At 41.5% G+C, this 24,313-nt stretch overlaps 1 protein-coding gene across 1 annotated transcript in view; it reads right to left on the bottom strand.

Moving 5' to 3' along the window:
* XYLT1 (xylosyltransferase I) overlaps positions 1 to 24,313 on the bottom strand; it is a gene marked incomplete at its 5' end in the record, with an annotated part of 97,969 nt that overhangs the window by 42,097 nt on the left and 31,559 nt on the right. Inside the window, 2 exons of the mRNA XM_009576338.1 lie at positions 19,751 to 19,953; positions 20,590 to 20,762. Of these exons, the coding sequence (XP_009574633.1) occupies positions 19,751 to 19,953; positions 20,590 to 20,762 (376 nt within the window). The remainder of the gene's footprint in view (positions 1 to 19,750; positions 19,954 to 20,589; positions 20,763 to 24,313) is intronic.

Raw genomic sequence — 24,313 nt, 5'->3', positions numbered from 1 at the left:
CAAGGAGGCTAATGTGGTTTGAAGCAGCAATGAAGGGCCTCTGAAGCAAGGATGAAGGCGGCAAAAACACAGTCCGAAGATGTAACTCAAAACTGTTACAAGTTCTCTCAGCGCCCAAAGCTTTGGTATTTCCACCCGTACCCGCCTGACTACTCTCCACAGTTTCCTTTCCCAGGATGACTGTGACTGTGCGAAGGCACAGCCCTACAGAGCCTAGATGTACAGCAACCCCGGCAGTTCTTTGCCAAGAAACTATTTCTAGAAGGTCCCTAGAGAAGAAAAAGACTTCAGAGAAGAAAACTGGAATTACGGGGCAAACTCATCTACTCAGAGTTAGCATGATACTACTCCATGGTTAAACATGCAGATGTGCACACAAGAGCCTGGAAGTGGAAGAGCTGAGTGCCTTCGATTTTGCTACCTTCTTTTCAATAAATTCTAATAATTATGATTAAGCTCATTGATTTCAATAAGTGATTAATTTAATCTTACTTAACACATTATTGTAAAGTATTAGGACATGCCACCACTGCCAAGACTCCTGTGGGAGAGTTCCTTCTATGACTATTCCTAGCCTGGGGCTATCCTGCCCTGCTGCCCTTTCCCTCTTAGGCAAGGAGCGCCCATGTTCAGACCGGCCCACCAGCTTCTGCAGCTGCCAGCAGCCCTGCATCACTGCGAGGCACAGAGGAGGTGGGGAGGAAGGAGAGCAATCCAGGAGACGGGGAAAAATTATTGCAAATTCCCACCTACACCTGTACAGCATCCAGTGGACCCTGAAAGCTTTGCTCCCCCATCTGCTGGGGACATGGCAGCACTTGGCAGTGAAGCTGGGTGGGATCTTCCTACTCCAGTAAGAAGTACTCCAGTACTCCTGATCCGTACTGGCCCTTCCATGTTGCCAGCTAGCACACGTGTGGGTGTGTTTGCACGGTGTGCACGGGTAACCTAACAAAAGGATACAACAGCAGAATGATTCAGCAGAAAAAAGCAAAAACCTACAAGACCTCTTCCTGAAGGAAATGCTTATAGCAAGATGATCAACCACGCAAATGCAGCACAACAATACAGGAAAAAACCTCTCATTGCAGGGTTCAGCTTTCGGACCCTGGATATGCAGCCTGACCCTCTCACTGACGCTCCCAACTCCTCCTCTCTCCCCAAAGGCAATTTAGTGCAAGGGAAGGCTCAGAGAAGCCTGACCCTGGCTGTAGCAAGAAAAAAAAAAGACTCTGCCATCTAAAAATGCAAAGAAAGGGGAAGGCTATATTTAGCCCTCACTATCTATCACAGAACAAATATTAGAACGGCATTTCTCAGAGAAGCCGATTCCCATAACAGCAGTCATTCATAAAACATACCATAAAAATGAGAACGACAGGTACAATTTCAGAGGCCAACTGCATGTGGAAGGCTCTAGGTGACTGTTAACACCGCCGCTTTTACAACAGTGTTGTCTTAAATGGTTTGTTTTGTCTTTCAAGTCAGGTTTAACAGAGGAACAAGATAATGGAAGAAAACTATTGCCTTAGCAGCTCAGCTCGCTCGAGTACTTGAGAGATTAGAGTTCTGCTCCAGCAACAGCGCTGCCATCTGGGCTGGGAAGTCACACCCGTGTATTTCAAAGCATTAGCTTTCTGCATTTTGATGCTCCAGGCGCTGATCAGTCATCATATGGGATGCAGCTACTCTCAGTGCAGCTCTGCCAGTGTTGTATGACTCTCAAGACATTTTACTAGCAATACAATCATCTTTGCTGTACTTTCAATTACTGCTTCCCATTCAACCATTGTCTGTTTCCTATGGAAAAGAAAAGAACTAACATAGTCACAAAAGAGTGAAAGTCTTCTTTAAATGTCACACTGCTGAATAAACCTCTTCCTAGTGAGAGTACATAAATGCTTGGGTACAAATGAGATCTACTGAAAGAAAAAGAATATACTCCATCGTCTGCTTCCTGAGTCACTCCACAACCTATTTTCTATAAATTCAAGGCTTCAGATGGCATTCATAAAATAAATAAATAAGCCCACTGCTGACAAGCAGCAGCACATGCTTAAATGAAAATCCTAAAGAGACCACATAAGAGAATTCCACCAAGGATTAATGAACAAATGTGATTAAAACTATCTACAGCTCTGGACTGCAGCCAAAATGCTGCCAGCAGTATTTGATATGTAAATGCTTAAAACATTTGCTATGTTCACAGCCGTTGATGCAAAGCCTCTATAGAGAGTTTCTTCATCTAATTAGAGATATTGGTTTAGCAAACTTCAGAGTTTATAAAAACCCTCAACATCTCATTATTCTTTTAAAATAGAATATTCATTTGTTTGGAATGTTTTCCAGCTATATCCCATGAAACCCTGAAACGCCTTTGGCTAATGCAAAACTCCAGCCCTGTATCAGCTAATAAACCCTACAGCTTTTATGATAATAATAAATACTCACCACCTGCACTCATTAAAACTTTTTAACTTGTTGCTTTTGACTTTCTTTAGCTATTTGCTAGGCATAAAGTAATCTACTCAATTTCCAATTATTTTATAGCACAATTTCAACACAAGCATTTAAATTATCCAGGATCTTATCAAACACACCATACTATAGTGCAATCACTGTGTGTCTGATCCAGTAAAGCACTTAACAGCATGTCCTTAACTGTAGCACACTTGTAGATCTTCTGAAACGATGCGACTTTCACACTATATTCTCATAAATTACTTTATGGTTAAGGGTCTACACGTCCATGTGTTAGGAAGCAGCATATGCAATGATAACACACAAGATTAAGAGCTGAGAGCTGTCTTTTAACTAATCTTAGATCTCTTAGGTGCACAAGCACACTTATTAAGGAGACTTTTCCACGGAGCTCAATCCAGTCGTAGCTCAGTTTGTCCATCTCTACCAGAGATCTATCACACAACTCACTGACGGTTTAAGATTTAACTCGTTGATGTTTACAAAACATTTAAAAGAAATCCCCTCAGTCCCAGGAGTACCTCTGAACTGATCTTAGGAACTCATTTGTTTGTGACAAAGACATTTTCTGAGCATCCCTACCGCTGCGATAAAAAGTAAAGAAATAAGAAAAACACTATCCTGTAATACCGTGTCATATGCAGCTCTTTTTTCCCAATTTTAAAGCAATATCGTGTCATATGCAGCTCTTTTCTTCCCCAATTTTACAGCAACTTACGTATTTTACAGTAAAATTACGAAATGCATTATTTAAAGTAGTTTTCCTTTCATAAATCTAATTTCATGCAATCGCTAAGCCTAGATTATACGTATGCTTATCAACAATGAATACACTGAAAAAACACTTGAATAACAAAAGCTTCTGAAGCTCCTTCCAAATGTGCAACTGCACAGACCCTGGTACACGTGAAAATAATCAAAGAAAATCAGCTACGTGCAGGACGAATTATTCCCTAAATAACATGGTGTTGATGCATTCAACTCAGAGGCATTTTGCTAGAAAGGAAGGAAACGTTTCACCCTGATTTGTTAAACAATTTTCTATTTATTTCTCTATTTAAGTTTATGAATGATCAGCATATCACCACTAGTATCTTTTTTTTTTTCCATCTTGCTAGCCCAGAGCTTGACTGCCTGACAGATAGCCTTTGCTAAAAAGGCCTATAATTGCATATTTCCAACAAATATTTTTAAGTAAAGGCAGAGACGTGTGTCTAACTTAGATAAGGGCTAGAAAAGTTGTTAAAGGTATATATTGTAGTAAAGCAAAATTCCTTTCCCACTACATTCACAAGAGATGTCAGTTTAGTTGAACTGCATGTATAGAGCTCATTTTTATCAGTGCAGCAAAAACTGTTTATCAGGCCTTGCTGGCATTCCCATTATTCATATTTGGAAATTAAAATAATGCAGATTGGTGAGGAGAAAATACAGCAATGTGGGGTTTACACACTTCAAATTATAGTCTGATCCAAAATGCTTAGCATTTTTGGATAAGTAACCCAAAGTTTTGATGCTTACTCAGCATTATCTCAGCTCCAAACATGAGTTGTCTCTCCTAAACTAAGGTGCCAATCTTGAGTAAGCAGATTTCCTTTTGGCATTGGCGCTTTTCATTCTGCTTTTCACAAGCAGAAGTTTCTGCTCATGGGCATAAAAAAACAAAAAGGAGAAAAAGTTGTGAAAGCTATTTAAGAGAGAGAGCTGCCACGTTTGCCTGCTCCCCACTTCAGTCTCTGTCAGCCTGGAGTACAAGCAATTTGTCAAGCCATATTTTAGCCTGTTTATCTTGGCTTTGGCACATTTATAGTTTGTTTCCAGCCTTTTTTTGGCTTTTGATCCCACCAACACAAATCTGCAAATTGAAAAAAAAAATAGCCTAACATACAACCTTCTGTTTTAATTTTTGTTCTCCGGTAGAGTCAATGGTTAAATATTATCACCCCTGCCGTGGTTAACAGGCATGTAAGGGACAAGCCATATATGTATTTTGGGTCTCTTTTGCCTTTGCAGCAGTAGAGTGGAAGGTGTCTGACTCCGGTCCAAGGGGGGCCCATGGAGGGGCACAGCTGCCACTCCGGAGCCAGGCCAGGACCCTCGGCAGTAGCGCTACAGCTCAGCTCAACCCTGCCCTCCCCTGAGCAGCACATTCAATTACTTGTTCTTCTCCATATTTACTCTCCATGCCACATGGCAGACTTTCAGAAGACAAGCCAACAACAGTCGTCACTCTGGTTCAAAATGAATTCTTCTCAAATTAATGATACAAAGGGAGGAGAAGCATCAGTGCAAGCAGGGGGAGGTGAGCTTGCACATATTGTGAAGAACTTCATGGGAAACTTGTCACACACAGCCAGATGGGTTCAGACGAAGTACAACGAGGCCAATGTTCCTAGTCACTTTAGCTGACCTTCCACTAATAGCTACCAGTAACACTTTAGTCAGCAACTTTCCAAGGTAGCCGTGGTTAGGATAAATGGAAAGAAATGTGATTTTCGTGATAAAATTGCGCCGGTTAGGTGGATGACATCAGTGAGTCCAAGTCTGAACGTTTTTATCCTTTTTCTATTAAGACTGTATGTAGTGATCGAATGCAGAGTGCAAAGCTAATGAACACACGCTATCTACTGAAAATTCAGTGCGGAAAGGCTATTTTAGTATTATACTGCCAAAGATCTATCATATTTTACATTTCTATCTATAAGGAAGTTGAGTGTTGACGTAAATGGTCATTTTGATAGATAGCGAGCAGGAAGCAGCAGCGTACTTGATTAGGTTAGCTACACAGCTTTAAGCCACATTGCTATTTACATTGAGATGCATGTTTAAAGAGGATTCATGCCCAGTACATCTAAATTTAATGATGTTATTTACTTAATTTTAACTCCGCAAGGAAAAAAACCCAATGTCTTGGGTATTATTTTCTCTTTTTCCAGAGTATTCCTATTTAACAACTTTTATGACAATAAGGATTTTTTCCCACTAGAAAAAATAACTTGTGGAATGACAGAAACATTGGTAAATGCACTTTCTGCCCATTCTTCTACAAGGTGTATGTTGGAAGAAAGCAGTACCCAAATTAACCATTATTTTGTTCCTTAAGATACTAATATTCTTAGTACCCTCAATAGTGAGACAAGTTCCCTCTTGCAATTCCTTTAATCAATGAAAAAACACTTTTTTCTATCCTCTTTTCAGCTCATAAAGCCCTACGCAAAAGACTGAATTTCATTCAGTGCAGTGCATTCAGTTTGCGCTAGCGTAAGCCAGACCATAAACCTGTCTCTGTCTTCTTGGAATGGGCTATGGGAAATCCAAACAAAAGTTTTGTGGTGTTTCCCAGTTTAAAGGCTAGACTGATTAGGCTGTGAAGGTTATGTTGTTAGCGTGTTAACAGACTAAAATTAGCACTGTCTTCCTATGATTCTGATCACTGCTCTGTTTTTCCCTGCTTACGTGTTTCATAGTAGGTAATTCTCCATAGGAAAAGTTCCTGAGCAACCATTTTTTCCCGTAAGGCCTATTCATTAATGTGTCAGAGTGGCAGAAAATGTAATTGCTGCCAGTTACTACATGACTTCTGACAGCTGCTGAAATGTATTTGCCAAGATAACTTACTTTTCACAAAGTTGCCTTTACCTGTTATTACAATAACAAGCCATTCCATTACTAATCAAGTGCATCAATGCAGAGATCAATATAGAAAACTACCACATTTATCAAGCTAACAGACGAACTCTGGATGGACCAAAATGCAGGCCATCCTCTTACTGATGCTAGGGTATCATTTGTAAGGATGCAGCACTACAAAGAGTTAAGACAGACATGATTATCCTATCTCACAAAAAGAACTGAGCCCACTTAATATATTTGCTGAAAAGCATCTAAAAAAAAAAAAAAGTAGTGAAATACTTGCCTAACCAGCTGCTAATACCCAAGGATATTTAATTATTAAAACCAAACATGATAGATTTTTAGGTTTATTCAAAGCACTGGGATTTTATTTAGTACAGAACGATGCTCCCTGCTTTGCGTTTTTTCAGTGTTTGTCTGCCGTTGCATATTCATGTAGAACCTCATCTGCCTACAGGATACATCCCATTTTGATGAAAACAATAATCACTGATTAAATAAGCAAGTGGAGCGAGCTGCAGAAAAAAATCAACAAGTCCATTAACTCAAATTAGTGAGACTTTGGTTAAAAGAAAAAAAATTCTAGATATTGGGCTGAATGGGATCTTTTTGTTTGTTTATACCGTGTATATTTTACATGGCATATTTCATATTCAGCAATTTTTTTCACCATCTCCAAAATTAAATTACTAAGAGTTTTGTGTAAAAGAGAAGAAAATAAAATTAAATATGAAAGATTTAAAGTAACAGTTCACTTCACCTGATTTATACATTCCCACATCCATCTGAAATTTTATTTGTACAAGTCAGTAAGAAAAAATATTTGCTCATTAGGTTGAGTAATTAAAATAAAAAATACTCACTTTCTTCCAAGAAAGTGGGAAGAAAGAGACCTTGAGAATGTTTTATGTGAAGTAAACTCAGTCACAAGCAGTATTAACACTGCTGCCTTCTCCATCATTGCAGAGTTTTGCCTGCAGATTGTAGAGTCTGTCAGTCTGGGGGTGCGATCCTGCTGTCCTGCGGGAGTGGAGACCCTCTGGCATCTGTGAAGAAAAGCAGCCGTGCGCACGGCACTCCCCTCCTGAGACATCCCACCTTGGGGCTAGGATCCTCATCGTCACATGCAGAAGGATAACGTGAGGGGGACACGTGTACAGGTATCAGGCTAGGCCAGGCTGGGATGGATCCACCCAGCAGATCTACCTCGGATTTAAAGTCCATCATTGTGGGCTGTGTGTTCCTCAATCAGCTGTGACAGTCTTGCAACTTAAGGCTCATGAGAAATCTTTGTTTTTCTGGATACAGTTGTTAAGGTACCACTTTTCCAGCTTAAATGTTAAATTTTGGTCATTTCTCAGTTTCTGAAACGTAACTTGCTCTCAGCTCAGACTGTGTGCTCTCCCCACAGTCTGTGGTTCACCCCGTCACCCCGCCCTCACCCATTTGTCATATGAAATGAGAGCCATGAAATCGTATCTTCCCCACATCACTTTCAAAATCAGCACATGCCTGGCAAAACACCAAAGAGCAGTTCACTGCAGGACTCGAGTGAAAACGTTCCTCCCCCCAACTCAGCTCGCCACTGAAGCCACCCGGCCACAGCCCCTCTTTGCAGGGCCACCTCCTGGCTCCACGCAGGGGAAAGCATGGCAGGCATGCTCCCAAATGCAAAGGTCCAGCATCTTCTGCAAAGCTCACCAGGCACATTCCCTGCTGCCACACAACACAGTGGCTACCTAATGCTTCATGTCAATAAAGAAACGAAAAGCGCTCATGCTAAGCTTGCAAGCAGCAGGAAACCTGAGACCACCATTCCACTGCTGAAAAAGGGAGCAGAAAAGTCCTTTCTGAGAGGCCACAACGTATAGCTTAGTCACTCCTTGTTTAACTTGCGGCATAAACCTAGACAAAAAGTCTCACATTGCTCTGAGAGCAGATGGTCCTTCTGATGCAGCAGGAAAGATGTATCTGGGTAAAGAAACTTTTTTTTCCCCATCCCACACTTTCCAAGGAAAAGACAAGAAGGAATATACACTCATCCAATGGTGAGCTTCCATTCTCCTAACTAGAGTTATCCCAAGAAATGAGTGGTGGGACCCCACTAGCAGAGGAGCCATGCGGTGCTCTCTGTGCCAGGGATGCAGCTGAGAGCCCTCCCTCCTCCCGGTGAGACCCTGCTGCTGAGGCCCTTTCACAAACCTCATTTAAAAGTAAAGTGAATTAGAGTAAACCAGGCCCTTCCCGAAGCTCCTCATGGGCCTGCCACTCCCTTTGAGCTGCCGAATCAACCTGTCGGAGTGCATCAATTCAAAGGACCAGAAGGCAAAACGGGGAAATCGGGGTCAGGCTAATGGGATTTAACGTTAATTCTGCACCAAGCCTGAAAAGATGGAAGAACAGAGCCTGGGGGGTGAAAGGGATAATGAACTGAGAGTTGATGGAAGGAAACTTAATTGGTTTTAACAACAGAAGGTCACATTTTGTTACCTTTATTTGGGTTGAGCAATAATCTTATTTTGACAATTTGTGCCAGCTGATGACCTGCCCTACTCTTCATTGGGACTGTTTTGGAGTAAGTCAGTGAAGAATGCAGCACTGGGATGAGGGGCACAAACATGTGGCGGAGAGGAGGTCTGAGCGAGAAAACTAAAAGGGAACGACTAGATCCATTAACTGATATAACTGGGGCTGACGAGAAGACAACTGGGAGGGTGGGAGGCTGGTGTTCCCCACTCACTGCTGTGTTCAACAGAGCTGCAACCAATACAGTCCTATTTAATCATGAGATCAGAAGAGATCAGTGGTTCACTTCAACTCAAGAAAAGACTATAAAAAACACATGTGAATTTAAGTTAGGCAGTCTGTCACCAGCTGATCTCCTGACCCTGCCAAGCCCTACTGCTTAGCAGACGGGAGGTGACCTGGAGCAACGTCCCGGCTGCCTCTCCCCTCCTGGGTTGCAATGATTCACAAACCTGGAGGCCCTCCAGGCACTTTGCGATGATACCCAGCACTGGTTTCTCTTGACACACAGGCTCCTGACATACCACATGTACCAGTTTCACATACAGAAGAAAGATCAGGGTGTTTCAGCCTTCAGCTATAGTTTTGTAGCTACCACCAGCAACATGACTTGAGCCCTGCAGGAACAGTTTCAGTGCCTACACGATACCACCCATACGAAGGTTTAGCAATGACATTGACCCTCATAGAGCATGCATAGCCACGGTTCCTGCAAGCCCTTGCCACGGAAACCATCTGGAAGCTACCTTGCACCTGACTGGCATGGCGCATCCCATCTTCACAATACAACGATCTGAGTCAGTGCTAAAACATCCTCCAAGGCTGCCCCAATTATACAAAGCCATAATGTGACACGAATAACCAATTTGGATTTATAGACCTTTTAGTCTTCAGCTGCCCCAAGAATGCATTGTTGCAAGATTACTTGCTAGAAATTACTTTGGGGCAGCAAACTTTTAAACAGAGATCGACTCCGTATTTGGAAAAGACTTGGCCCCAAACCAGTTCCTAATGTGGCAAAGAGTGCAATTATCCTCATGAAAGGTTAGGGATGCTTGTGCCTACAGCTGGTTCATCAAGTAATGCTGAATGATGGATATAATTAAACAGTGTGTGGCAGAGTGGAATGTGTGCTACAATGAACCATTTAGGGCCTCATCCCCTCTGATCAGCCTGTAACTACAGAAGCGCAGTCACAAACATAGTCAACGGTATTCAGCACCACTATATAGAGAGATATTCAGAAGTATCATATAAATGCATTGTGACTAATAGTGCTGTGCAGGACGAGCAGAAATGAAGTATTCAACTGTAATAAGGTGCAACTGTAAAAGCCTACTAGCCACTAATTCTACCTGGGATTGCACAGCAAAATGTAGGTCTTGAATTTCTGCACCACCAGGTCAAAGCTTCCACTATAGCTCAAGATCTACAGTTTTGACTGGTCAGGACTATAAAAAGTATAGTCCTGGCACTAGTCAGGACTATTTAAACAAAAAAAAAAAAAAAAAAAAAAAAAAAAAAGCTTGGGAGAAAGAGCCACATTCTGCAGCACATCCCAAAGTACAAAGCATGCACAGAGGTGCCCTACTCTCTTCTGATCCACCCAAACTCTGCAGCACTGCACACGCACACAGGTATTGCTCGTGATCTACAGAGACACGAGAGCTGAGACGGGCCTCCTCTGCAGCATTTATAGACTGACGAAGTGGGGTTTGTTCCCTGCAGAAGAGAACAAAGGCGAAGGAGCCTCTTAAGCAATTCCCATGTAAGGGAGCGCACTGGAAGACCTCAGCCTCGTGCTTCCCACCTCTGTCCTGCAACCACCCTCTTCCACCCCACAGCTCCCAGAGCCTGTGGACTGGAGCATCAACACATGGCGTGGTCCTAGGGACTTCACTGAGTGACAGCAGCAGGCAGACAGAGCAACGCTGGATGCCTCTGTACAAGTTAATACAGTATTTCCCATCAGCACTCCCCATAAATCCCAAGGAGCGAGGCAGCTGGTGACCAGCTGGCTCTTACCTTGCACCATGATTCTGGGGAAAACGGAGTTTCCACTGGATCAGAGTAAAGGGAAGAGGCAGCTGGGACAGTACACTTGTGCCACCCTTGCTCTGTAACCACAGCGGGTTACTACTGCACTTTATTTACACAGAAGCGCTTTTTAAAAAATATCTGTTTTTCCAAAGCAGCGTTAATTCTGTTGCAAAGTATTTCATTCGAATCAGCCCTTCTACTCATTCATATGCAGTAATCCTGAATAAAAAAATGTCGAAGTGCAAAATTTAGTATCAAGACAAGACCAGAATTTACGTATAAATTGGTTGAAAAATCATTAACATCAAATAGCACTCAACCTTTACATTTTTAGCCCTATTTTGGACGAAAAGAGTTCGTCTATTCCTCTCCTTTCTATTTCAATATCACCACTAAAAGACTGAATCAGAACAACATTTTTGCTCACCCCTTAATGGCCTTTTCGTTCGCAACTATTTAAGAGTGACTTGGGAAAGGTATAATGGCACATGTTGTTGTTTCATCTTCACTTTGAACTGCCACCAGATATTATTTTGCAGCTGTTTTATTGTAAGTGGCATCCTGAAATCTAAACAAAAAAGTGTCTTAATGGCAATTTCGACAGATTTTTAATTTCCTGAGAGAATTCAGCGAGGCCACGAAGGGAGAGCGTGTTTAAAATGCAATGCTATAATAGGAATGTTTCCCTCTTTCAAGCAGTTTTAGCTTTTGGAATTTGATAATGATTTTACTGAACTTTCTAAAAAAAAAAACCAAAAAACAACCCAAAACCCAGCTGAAGAGAGATTAAAGAGTTTCTGCTCATAAACCCCAGGTAAACACCACAAGGACCTGTTTCTCTGCAGCTTTTGTTACCCATCTCACAATTAAATCCAGAGAGTAAAAGCCACTTAAAGCAAAGCTGCAGGAGAGCGCACAGGAGAGAAAGTCACACCTGGGATTTCCCTAATGACCAACATCCCACTACACTCTCAAACCCCACTGGAGCTTCTTGCCCAGGAATGCAATGAGCAGCTGAGTACCATGGGAAAGGCTTGCCAGCATGGGATAGCTAGTGGGAAATTTTGCTAACCATGGATTTAAAGTACAAGAGCCATTCTGCACGAAGGACCCTTTTTTTGACTTGGTTACCCCAGACTATTTGTCCACAAAGACAAGTTGTAAGTGAAAAACAGGTTTCATAAATAGCCCTGGAGCTGTGAAGGAGAAATAGCTAAGCTGGCAAGTTCCCTCATACTGCCCAATGCCTTCCTCAGCCCCAAAACATCAATTACCCTTACAAAAATACTATTCTAGATATTATTCTAGCATCCTGAAGACAAAAGATGTAACCGTGTTGCCTAGGAACCAATGGTGCACATTATCACAACATCTATACTGTTATTGTTTATAGATCAGGCTGAATGGTATCCAGTGAAGACTCGCATTTAACTCTCTTTTAGGAGATAGACTTTTTTCTCAGTCATAAATAAGTGAAAAATAAATTGCATTCAGAAAGCAAATGGCAAACAGATGAAAACCCTTTGGCTCTTCGCTGGAGAACCTCCCTGTGAGCAGCCCCAGAGCCAAGACAGAATAGAAGAGGATACCAGCCAGGCAGCCCAGCAAGTGCTCAGATGCTGCAATGTCCATCAAACTCTAAAACTTGGCATCTGGGGCTTTCATCTGCCAGGCGGTCCTCTGAGTGGTCTCAGACACCGGCTCAGATGCTTCAGTTCACATAGGAAGAGATGAAGGGCTGAATGTTTAACACTGTAATCAACACGATAACATCCTGCCAAGGACAAGGGTACTTTGAGTAATACCGCTATTCTAAAAATGTGCTTTATTGATGCACCTTTAATCTGCATGCCTGTAGAGATGCCTGGATAGCCAAACCAGTGTCCAATTTGGGGTGCGTTTATTTTTTTTGCCAAACTGAGACTGCTGTGGAGAACATTTCAGAAGTACTAAATATCCATAAAAGTTACTGTGAGCTGCAGATGTCACAATTCTCCAAAGGCAAAAATCTGCTTTATAGCCTTAAACCCAGGAGGGGAAGTGGAGAAAGAATAACCTCAGCTGCTGTGGCTGCACAGAGAAAGGGTGGGTCTCCCATCACTAACATTTGCCAGGTTGAAGAAAATATTATGTTAACACCAGATGTAAATAAATATTTTAAGCCACAATGATTTCAACATTTCACCCCACCCATTTGTGACCATGTGCAAAACCACTGCTTTGCCAACCACTGATAATTTAACAGTAAAACAGAGAAGCGGCATAGCAAACCAAAAAGAGAACCTTCAAAATACATATAAATCTCAAGCAAATGTGTTGGCAAAGTGAGGAAAGAGGAGAAGAAAAGGTTATTTGAGGGATTTAAGAAAGAAGCACATCTGAAATTCTCAGAGAATGCAGATTCAAGAAAAACACTGATAAAGTTCCTTTTTGGACAGGAAAAAAGATTCCCTGTGAAGTATTAAGAGTGGATTAAGACGTCTGGCTTACCAGATAAAGATATTCTGAGCAAACAAACCCACATACAATGTCAGTGACAATACTGAGATAAAAACCTCAGGTGCTGGCATCTTAACAGATGTTGTACTGCAAAAGCTACCTGCGCTGTACTCCCATCTAGATGTATAGATATGATTTGCCAGTGCTTCATTTCAGGTTAACGTTCGAAAGGGCACTTTAAAGAATGCTATATTATTTGCCTAGTGCCCGGTACATTACTCTGTGGCGAGGCCTGCATTTCAGAGCAGCATTGCAACAGGTGGCTTCACATGGGGTGTAAGGTCAAATTCAGCCCTGGAAAGTCAATGTCTTTTATACAGGCTTTCATGTCCAGCACCCGCTTACATATTGCCAGGAAGGAAATATCTGTAAGAGACAGCTCTGAAGTCTGAATCTCAGTGAGACATAGAATTGTTAAATTAAGTCAAGTCAAATTAATGAGAAGTCAGACAGAGAGAGCGAGCGAGTGGAACTGCCTTTTGAGCCAATGGTTTTGGCGATCCTATTTGCCATCACACAGCTTCCATCAGCCCTGCTGGCTTTGGGATTTCTAAGTTCATAATCATCAAGAGGGCACAACTGGGTCTCAGACATTTCTCACAAAGCTAGAGTGCTGTATGTGAAACTTAAGTTCTTTGTTTCAGTTCTAAGAAGAGATTTTCCTGCATTTCCAATATTGCATTTCAAGCCTGCAAATTGCAAAAGCTGAGAAGTTTTGCAAAAGCAGATGGACAACTTGAGTCTGGTTTACTCACTCCATGCAAACTGTATTCTCTCACTTATTTCTCCCAGTCACCTGCTTCAAAGGTTCTGTCATTTGGTCCACTGCCCAAGTGAAATCTGGGCAGGTCATAGTAAATTTGACAGAGCAAAAATCGTCCCTGATGTAGCTTATATAGAGTGGTAGTCACCCATGTTTTGCAGAGGATGAATCTGGGCCAGTGGCTGAACAAGGAATTTGCTGTTCTCCCAGGTAGTTCTGACACCTGAAAAAAAATAACTTGAAAAAGTGCTGAAGCATTTTTCCCAAAGGTTGAACTTCTTTCTAAAACCTGTTGGTTATAATTATTTCCACCTGTCACCACAATGAAAACCTGAAGACCTATTCCTTCCACTCCCACCTTTTCACTCTTGGCAAACACTTTGCTGCCCAGGGACCTCGTTCAGAAGTCATCAGTTTGGTTTGATACTAACCAATACTTTACCTGGCTGCTCACAGAGAAGAATTTTAAATAATTCATTTTCCTCACAGCCATTTTGCCTTCAGTTTCCTTTCTTGATATCCAAAGGCAGCAGCCGCAGTATAGCCCCAGTGCAGGACCTGGCCATGTAAGTTATTACAGATGAAAACTGTGAAGACGACAGATGAGTGAAAGGACAGCTTTATCACTATTAGGCTGTCTACCACATTCAGATTTGGCCGGAGTTCAAATAAAACTGTTGATTTTGGGTGGTTATCTTTGCTAACAACTCTCCTAAAGAGTCAGGAGTGCAGGTCTGCTGAAGAAAATGCAGGACTGAGAGTCAGACTGCCTGTCTGCTGCTGGCTGATTGGGCTGGAAACATCGACCTGAGAAAAAGGTTTACCTACTTCAAAGGGCATCCCTCAAGTTTCTAAAGGAGCATTTAAATCTTTAGATGAATATTGCTATTTAGCATTAACAATGTTACCTTGACCATCAGAGGACGACACAATGAAACAAGAGCAGGTCAGTCAACAGTTCTTTGCTAGCTCATTTTTCTTAATTTCTGAGTGTGATTCTGACTGACAAAGATGATCTCTATAAATTACACCAAATTGGCACCTATTTGAAGGACCAGTCCCAGTCAGATCACCCCACTTACTCTCTGGAGTCTGTAGCCACCCTTCCTCAGGTGCTATTTGTATTATGATACACATTTCATGCAAGTTCCAGACCAAAACCTCTATTGAATGTGTCTCATTTTACCAAGTCTTCACAACACAGGCTTTTATGGAAAATACAGCTATGCAACCTTTATCCTAAAATAGTGCCAAACAGTAAAACACAAGTAGTTTCACTGGGTTTCTTTTAAGTTCTTTTGTTATACCTGATTGCTCATAATTGAAAATGTAGTCATATCTGCATTCCTGGCTCCATCAATAAGCCACTCTCTTTTCTTACTATACTGAAGCACTCCCCAAGCTTCTGCTAATAATTTTGCTTGACCTTTATTAAGGACCAAGCATTAGCTGGCAATTATATTTGCTGATCCCTTTGGTGATTGAGGCTCAGTGATTTACTGTAAATTATAAATAGTTCAAATGTTTCATTATGTTTATTCTTTATACAAGCTTTGTGGCCAGGTAAGCACTGACATGACATTCACTGTTAAATGATCTCATTAAACTTCTTAATTTAAGTGGTGCAACACTTCACCTGCCACATTATCCAAGGACTCCTGCAATGCACATTAAACATTCAGGATCAATAGATGCTCTACCATAGTTCACCTTGTTGGGAGTGAAATTTCAGTCCCTGAACATAAGGTTGACTACCTGATGCTGTTTGTCAGAGACAATAAATCATGCAAATAGATACCCATGTAAAGTAAGAGGTTAAAGACATCAATAGCTTTCCCACAGGGTTTTGAAAGAGGCTCTCAGAAGACTTTAAATCATGAAAAAATGCCACTAAAATCAAAAAAGTTAAGGAAAAGGAAGGAAGGTGCTGGTTTCTTTCATTTCTTTATGAATGCAATGACTGTGAAAGATGATTTCTTGAGAACCCTGAGGCATGTACCCTTTTTTTATTCACAACCCCAGAGCAAAAGGAGGGGCAGTCACGCAACCTCCCACCTCAGAGTCGGTTGTAGAGGTTTGTCTTTAGCCATTTCATCCCCCGTTTTCCTGTTGAGAATGTTTAATGGAGCTGAATGGAGTCAAGGTTGGACAATGCACCACATCATTTCACATAGGCCAATAAATAGCATATTTCCTCATGTCTAAAGGGAAACACAGTATTTTTGTTGGAGGCGCCCTTATGTCCAGACTCTGTTTGCCAGCGATTTCTACTGCAGTAACAACTATAAGCACATGGATTAGGACCTCCTTTGTGCTAGGTGCTGGACCTACAGACTCCACTTCACAAACTAAATGTTAAGGCATGAGGAAGAATAATAGGGGTATCTGCATTTTCCTGGCTTACATATGTTTTATTTTACACATTTTTAATTGTTTCCCTCCCAAAATAAATGGTTCTAATATTTTTTTTCTCCTGCCTTTATATAGTGTGATCCTTGACATCTGCTTCTGGACATCTCTTCTGAAGGATGAAGGGCTCCCAGCAATTGTAATGTAGCCTGTGAACATACCAGACTGGTCCCCGGACAGATTTAGGCTTCATCATATAGTATTAACCTCACACACTGAATGTGTTTTTCTGACTTATAAGGCTGGATTAGCTTTTATTATCCGAAGAGAAGTAGTAAAGGTTTCAGTGTTACAGATGGAATGGCAGATGGGAAGAAAAGCTTAATGCGAAGCAGCTCTGGATAAAAACTATTAATCCACAAAATTCATATGTTCTTATGCAGGGAAACCTAGCAAAAACCACTGCAATATCACTAACCAGTGAGAGAAGTGTAAACTGTCCCTAACCCATTATCTGACAAATCATGGCATGGGGTCTGAAAGAAGGAAAAAAACCCCTCAAACACCCTATTTACTATTTCCTGGAAAAACAATCAGCTCTCTATGGGGTATGCAGAGACGTAATGCCTTCCTAAGGATTACAAAGAATATTAATTTATAGCATCTCCACTACGAAAATGAAATGGACTCATATATATATATATTTGATGAGATAACATTTTCCAGGGTTTATAGCTGTAATATTCCATATTCAAAAAAATTTAACAGTACCTATAAGTGACTGCCATTAAAGTTGTAGCACTGAAAAAGGCTTTTTACTTTTTGTTGAAGTGCATGGTGTGGAGAGGAAGCACATTTCCATCAGTTCTGGTAACAGAATACTTTGACAGAAAGGGAAGCGAACACTTCAGAAGCCTGGCCAGCTGCTGAGAGCCCACCATGCGGCTCTGAGAGCGGCTGCAATGGAGAAGCACAACCTTCAAGAATTTCCCCCAGGAAGAAACAAAGGCCTGGAATTTTTCCAGCCGAATAGCACTTGTTTAGAGTTCGAATGACTGCAAGATACCATGGCATTATTACAAAGAATCCATTAACACTACACTGACTACAGTCTACTCAACAAATCCTGTGACTGTTTATGGCCACGTCTATAAGTGACTGATCCCATTTGGCCTCGTGGTTTAACTTGTTCCACAGGGAACTCAGAGCAGTTGAGACCGCCACAGGTCATGGCCTCAGCATTACACGATGTTTAGGGTGGACTCAACACCACAGAAGGATAACTGGATACATCTGCTGGAACTAGTCTATAATTATACTAGACCTTCAGTAATTATTCTCCCACAATTTATCTTACTTGATTCAAAAGTGCCATCACCTACCTCTTCCTTTATAGTCTTGCATTAGTCTACTTTTTATCATCAGTGCAGCATTCAGTTTTGGGCCCCTCACTACAAGAAGGACATTGAGGTGCTGGAGCATGTCCAGAGAAGGGCAACGAAGCTGGTGAAGGGTCTAGAGAACAAGTCTTACGAGGAGCGGCTGAGGGAACTGGGGCTGTTTAGCCTGGAGAAGAGGAGGCTGAGGGGAGACCTCATCGCGCTCTACAACTACCTGAAAGGAGGTTGTAGCGAGGTGGGGGTTGGTCTCTTCTCCCAAGTAACAAGCGATAGGACGAGAGGAAATGGCCTCAAGTTGCGCCAAGGGAGGTTTAGACTGGACATGAGGAAAAACTTCTTTACTGAAAGAGTGGTCAGGCCTTGGAACAGGCTGCCCAGGGAAGTGGTAGAGTCACCATCCCTGGAAGTATTTAAAAGACGTGTAGATGAGGCGCTTAGGGACATGGTTTAGTGGGCATGGTGGTGTTGGGTTAATGGTTGGACTTGATGATCTTAGAGGTCTTTTCCAACCTTAATGATTCTATGATTCTATGATTCCTTACTGGGAAAGGGAACGATAGGGAATAACAAGCTAGCTTTTCCCAAAACTCAAGAGATATACAGAGAACATACTCTCCCTCACAAACAAGGATAATATGTCAAAATTGTTAGGTCTCTTCCTGTTGGACACCAGAAGTGTTTAAATTGGATGCAATGTGCAATATCATGATTTCTTAATTCAAATCCCCATATTCCAATATCAATGCAATCTCTGTGACTCTTGTGCTCTTCCTTAATTTTTCTCCCCAACATGTGTTGCATTTCACTGACAGTGCTTAGAAATGGGCACTAGCAATAAAGCCTTTTGTCAGTTCTCACAAAATCCTTCTTAAGGCATACGCTAATAGTTTTTTTCATTTTTCACGTCAGTGGGGATTTCTGTCTGAGTAGCAGCTTCAGGAAGGGACCCATACTTTGAGAGAGATCTTGCGGAAACCTAGTCAGCAAAAGGCAGTGAAAGCATCTAATATATTTCTTTTCTATGAGTATTAAAAGCATGTTATGTCATCACTCATCAGAAAATCACCCAAGAAAGTTACTTCCCCTTTCATCAATTCATTTCAACATACAGGGAAACAGAAGTCACAAGGATTTTTTTTCCTCTTCTTGATAATTCTTAAAGCCTAAAACCAACAGTTTAAGGACACTTGTTTTTTGGGGAGTTGGGTCTTTTTTGGGTTTTTTAGGTGGGCTGGTTTTTTTGGTGTTTTTTTTGTTTGGTTAGTTTTTGTGGTTTTTGTTTTTTGTTTTTTGTTTTTTTGATGGACCATCTACTTTTGCACAATGTAGTAAACCTTACAAAATGCAGCTGTGGGGCCTGGGTTATGTAAATCCAGAAAGAATATAATTTCACTTAAAATCACGAGCCTTATCATGTGGTTGTGTGTGAGGTTCTTTGCCTGACGCCATCTGAATAAAGATATTCAGGCAACGGTTGGTGCTGAAGATATAATTGACTCCTAGCAACTTATTTGTCACTTCTACTATCATTATCCTCCGCAGAAAAAGTACTAAAAAAAGGAAGAGAAGAACATTACCTTCACTGAATCTATATTCATACCTCCAACACTTTCTGAGACATCAAATCAAACTGTTGACCAGAGCACTGGGAGGGAGTAATCTCTCCCTGCCTGGGGTTTGTTTCCTGAGCTCCAGTACTTCCTGGTACTTTACTCATCCTCTCTTGCAGGTGCCCCTTGCTGGAAATAATGGCTAAATAGAGCAGCCCCTGCTTCCTCAGTAAAAGTGAAGAACCAGTGCTGCTAGCCTGCTCACAGCCGCAGTCCCTCCTAGGTAAGCAGCAGACACACAGAGTACAGTAAGGTGATTGTCTCCTTGGCTAAAGAGTGGCTGTCAGACACCAGCCTCACCAAGATGAGTCTTCTGCTGTAAGACAGAAGAAACTGTCTCTCTGACCTCTGTTTCTTGCAGCACAGCACGGACATGTCATCCCTTATATCCTTCAATACATATTTCCTTTAGGAACAAAACACATACATTCTTAAAGTACTCATTGTACCTGATTGGGTAGTCAGCAGCACTGAGGTTAATGAAGAAATCCCATGGCCAGTCATTCATCTCCATTAAGTCCCTCATGGTCTGCAGGTAGGTGGACAGAAGACTTGCTCCTCCCCAGATAGTTGCCATTCTCCAAGAAGTGACTCTCACATTTGGGTACTGGTTGGCAAACTGGAGGACTTGCCGGTGCAAGTAATTGGATCGCTTTACAGGAGAAAAAAGCAATACATTCAAATTACTCAGTCCAAAATTGTCCCTCCCTGTATTCACTAACGACCAACTCTACTTCTTGACTCACTGAGCGTTGCCATTGCTTTGCCCTCACTTACTATGGCACACAACCTTCTTTTGCTAAATGCCGATTTGGAAATGTACAGAGACCCCTGTTTAATTCTTTTTATTACAACTACAGTAATCACTAATCAGTGTAAGTAGCTCTTATTTATCATTTGTCATCAGTAGATTCCAAAGGAGGTGACTGTTACTACCTCTCTTTCACAGTGTGAAGTAAAGTAACTTGCCCACGGCACCTCGAGTCAGCTCTCCATCCAGTGGACCACCACTGTCAGTCTGCATCAACTTACCAATTACTGTTAAATAAATGTACAACAGACAGACATGGATAGATACTCATAGACATATAAGGAGAAATAAAGGCTGTTAGATAGAGAAGATAAGAAAGAAAAAAAAAAAAAAGAGGCTCCAAACGTATAACAGATGGAGAGACAAAAAGTGACATGCACTCTATGCAGAAGAGGTAAAGAGAAGATGAAGAAGATGACGAAGATGGGTAGACTGACAGGTGGCGAGACAGGCAATTTATAACCAGTGATATATTACCTTGTCAACATGAATGTAATAAAAATGGTCTTTATGGTAAATAGCCTTAAACATGCGTTGGAGCTGCCGAGAAGCTCTGCCATGAACAACCAAGACAAATGCGATCCTGACTGGGTTGGCTGGCATGTATTCTACGGAGTCCTCATCCCACTGTACATTGTTGTTGGCTTTTCCTGTTCGAAAACAAAACACAGGACATCTCTGAGTGTATCCACAGAGCAGGAGTGCAGAGAGCAGTACACATTTCACCTCGGCTCTTTCTTCAAAAGCAGTTTCTGAGAAGAAGCGAGAACTCACGAGGGGTGCCAGCCTGCGTGCTGTCAAGATCGTACCCCTCTCCTCCGTCACCATACAGGGTCATCACCTCATGGGCAGCAGCCGTGCCAGCCTTTCCCACACAGCCCTGCCTGCATGCCTCAACCTGGACAAGGCTGCATGAACACGGATTAGTACCCAAATGTTTATGAATCAGACCAAGCTCTACCTGGGTATGCACATCTGCATTTTCAAAGGAATCACCTCAAAGTTTCTAAGCACTGTTCAAAGTATTAAAAAAATGCCAAGGCCAACTTCCCCCTGCTCGCCCAGAAATGAAACCCCCCCATTTATCAAAAGATGCTCATTCCCGTGATCAGGACAGCTCTGCCGAGAAGCTGGTGAAACTCCGCTACTTAACAGCTGCTGAGGATTATCTCAACTGATAGCATTTATTTGTAACAGCAGATGTATCCTGGAACATTTAACTGGCAACCTGCATATCTTCACTTCTTCATGTAGGAGAGGGGCTCTTACAATCCTATTTAAAATTTATGTTAATTTTTATTTTAACAGAGGAATTTCTGGTCTCCATTTCTAAAGCAAACACCACAGTGTAAGGTTAAGACAGGATGTACTGATTAACTGAAGAGCTAGAGGGACATTTTTACTCAGGAATTTAAAGTCCTTTGGTTTTGGTTTGTGTAACAGCTCCTCAAGTCAAAAACCTGAACACAATGTAAGAAAAATACAATTTTATCCAAAACCTGATACTCATTCTTCAGTTAAACAACCTCTTGAGTGCTCCGACCTTGTAATCATCAAAAATTATTTAGGAAGAACCTGAAATTTTGAATATAAGCAGAACAAGGAGGGAAAGTGCCTCAAAGCTCAAAAAAACCCTCCTGCCCCAATTTTCCTCTTGCATATTTTAACTTTTTTCTTTTTTAAATGAAAGGCAATATCATTGTCTCAAAAGTTACCTAGTCGTCCCCCTCCCTCCCCCCCGCCCCAAAGGTACAATTTTTCAAAGTCCTAAGATCTGAGTTGTTACTTTGGTTTATTTTCTCTAAAAGGTAAATCCATTCGACAATCTCGAAAAGTCTGAACCTCTGATTATACTGAAAATATGTATTTAACTATTGGAAATGCATGTGACCACGGGCAGGACTCAAACATTCATTTCCCACTACAAGTAAAAGTTTGGAAATGGCCATGCATGAGCTGAACCAGATAAAAGCAGAAGCTGCAATCATGCGCAAGAATGTTAACACACTTGTCTTCAACAATACGCAACGCTTTGGCCAAATAGGATACTTCAAACTCAATGCAAACCTATGTTCTCAATAAATAACCAAGTCAATAAAACTCCCCGGCCAGGTTAGCAACCATAGGTGGGACAGCTGCTTTGTTTGAAAGTGGTGTCTCCCCTGCCCTCCCAGAAAAACAACAGAATTGGGTTTTACACTCTTTTATAGGAACTACTAATTACCTTTATTTTTTTCCTCCTCATCAGAAAAGCTGTTTTTTTCCTACCTTCCCAAAAAAAGCTGGTGAGCCAATTAAGTGCCCAAGTGAGTTAGAGATAAATTGATGCCATTTAGCAGATTCTGGGTGTCCAGGACAGATATTCATACTATTAAAGGTTAGAATTTCCTAACTGACTCGGATTTAAAGCGGACTCAGGAAAAGACCCTCAGCAAACTTTGGAGTATATGAGGTGGATCTTCTAACAGCTAACAAAACCCTCAGGTTTGAAAGAAGCATGAAACTGTGAGGAGCTCCTAGCTCAACCATGCTCTTTTCAACTTGTCATGGACCCTCTGTTTCTTCTGAAAACGCTGAAGAGTGTATCTGGACAGGTCCTACCCAGTTTCTGCACTAGTGCCTTTTGGGATGCCCCCATTCTCCTCCCACCTCCATGTACCCACCATCTCAAGACTCCTTTCACAGACAGTGGGAACACAATAATTTGCGCTAGGTTGCAGGATGAACTTGAGGCTGCACCTGGGCACAGTTATCAGATAGCCTGAGTACAGCCACAAAGCCCACTGCGCCTTCCACAACGTCTCCTACAGTTATTAAAAAAACATGCTCACGTCTGTTTGATTTGATACAAGGAACAAGAAAGAATACATTTGCCAAGTGTGGAGAGTAAGTGAGAGGGAAAGACACTTCTTCCCAGGTTTTGGAAACTGGAAACATATGTTGATGAAAGTAAACAATACCAAAAGCTTTCTTTTTTAAAAATGTATTAATTACAAAACAAAAGTTGGACATAGAAAAAAGGCCTTTGCCTAATCCTTCTTGTTGCATCTTCTCCTTATTAAAGGGAGTAGCATGAACTCAGAAAAAACAGACCAATTGAAAGTTTGCAGAGCACTGTTTCAGGTTACCTAAACAATTTGATTGCCTTAATTGTACTGAAATGCCCTTGAGTAATTGGAACACTCCTTTCAGACAACCACGAAAGAGATCCTGCTGCAAGGGGAGCAGCACATCCCAGAACGGAATGGTTTCAACATCTCCCATAACCAGTTCAAGTTTCTCCTCCTCATCAGTGCTTCCCTAGCACACTTGCTTTAAGCCAGAATCTGTTCTTTCCATCCTGGAGGTCCAGAAAAGTTCTATGTGTAAGAGGGGTACCCAGTCTCTGGAATAAGGCTCTTTGCTGGACTATATAAGGGGCTAAAAGGCAGCTATGTCCAGGAATATACACAGATACTGAACACTAAAGAGCCTACAAAGTCCCAGAGGCTCACTGCCCCATGTAAAAGACCCTTACCTCTCTGCAGCCCCTCAAAGAACATCTATCTGCAGTAGTATTGCTCATAAATTAATGCACCTTTATTGCCCCCAGTTGTATTCAGACTACCCATCAGGAAATTTCTAGCCCCATAAGTCACTCTTAACTTGACATGGGACACCAACAACTTAAATGGTATTTCTTTAAATAAACCTCCACCACTAATTCAGTAAGACTCAGATGAACAGCATTAAAAGATTAGAAAAAAGCTTAAATTTCATTTCTTCTATCATTTTCAGTTTGTTTATTATGGTGATTTGTCTATGCTCAGTTGTGCTGTTTCTCCTGCATAGTTGATGAGCTTCCCAACGCGTGTGCTCAGGGCCCTGACCAGCAACGGGGACAGAAAGGGACTGTGAAAGAAAGAAAACGTGCTTGCATATAGAATTGACAGGAAATGAAGGGCAATTGCAATTGCTAAAACAACCCATTTTTCTTTTAAACCGCTTTGATTTCAAGCTGATGATATCCCATCAGTGGACTCAAATATTTTTAGTGGTTTTCATTACATTTTTGGATACGTCTCTTCTGAAATTAGTGTCTTTCTGCAATGATATGTAGAAGGTGAGGGGAATTTAAAACAGCCATATTGTGGGTCTTTTATTTTAAACTAACTTGCTTTCAATACCCCACTATCATTTACCTAGCAATTACTGAGAACAA

The sequence above is a fragment of the Fulmarus glacialis genome, unplaced genomic scaffold (genome assembly GCF_000690835.1).
Source record: "Fulmarus glacialis isolate BGI_N327 unplaced genomic scaffold, ASM69083v1 scaffold17130, whole genome shotgun sequence".
Taxonomy (NCBI): Eukaryota; Metazoa; Chordata; class Aves; order Procellariiformes; family Procellariidae; genus Fulmarus; species Fulmarus glacialis.
This window is presented reverse-complemented; position numbering and strand designations above follow the sequence as displayed.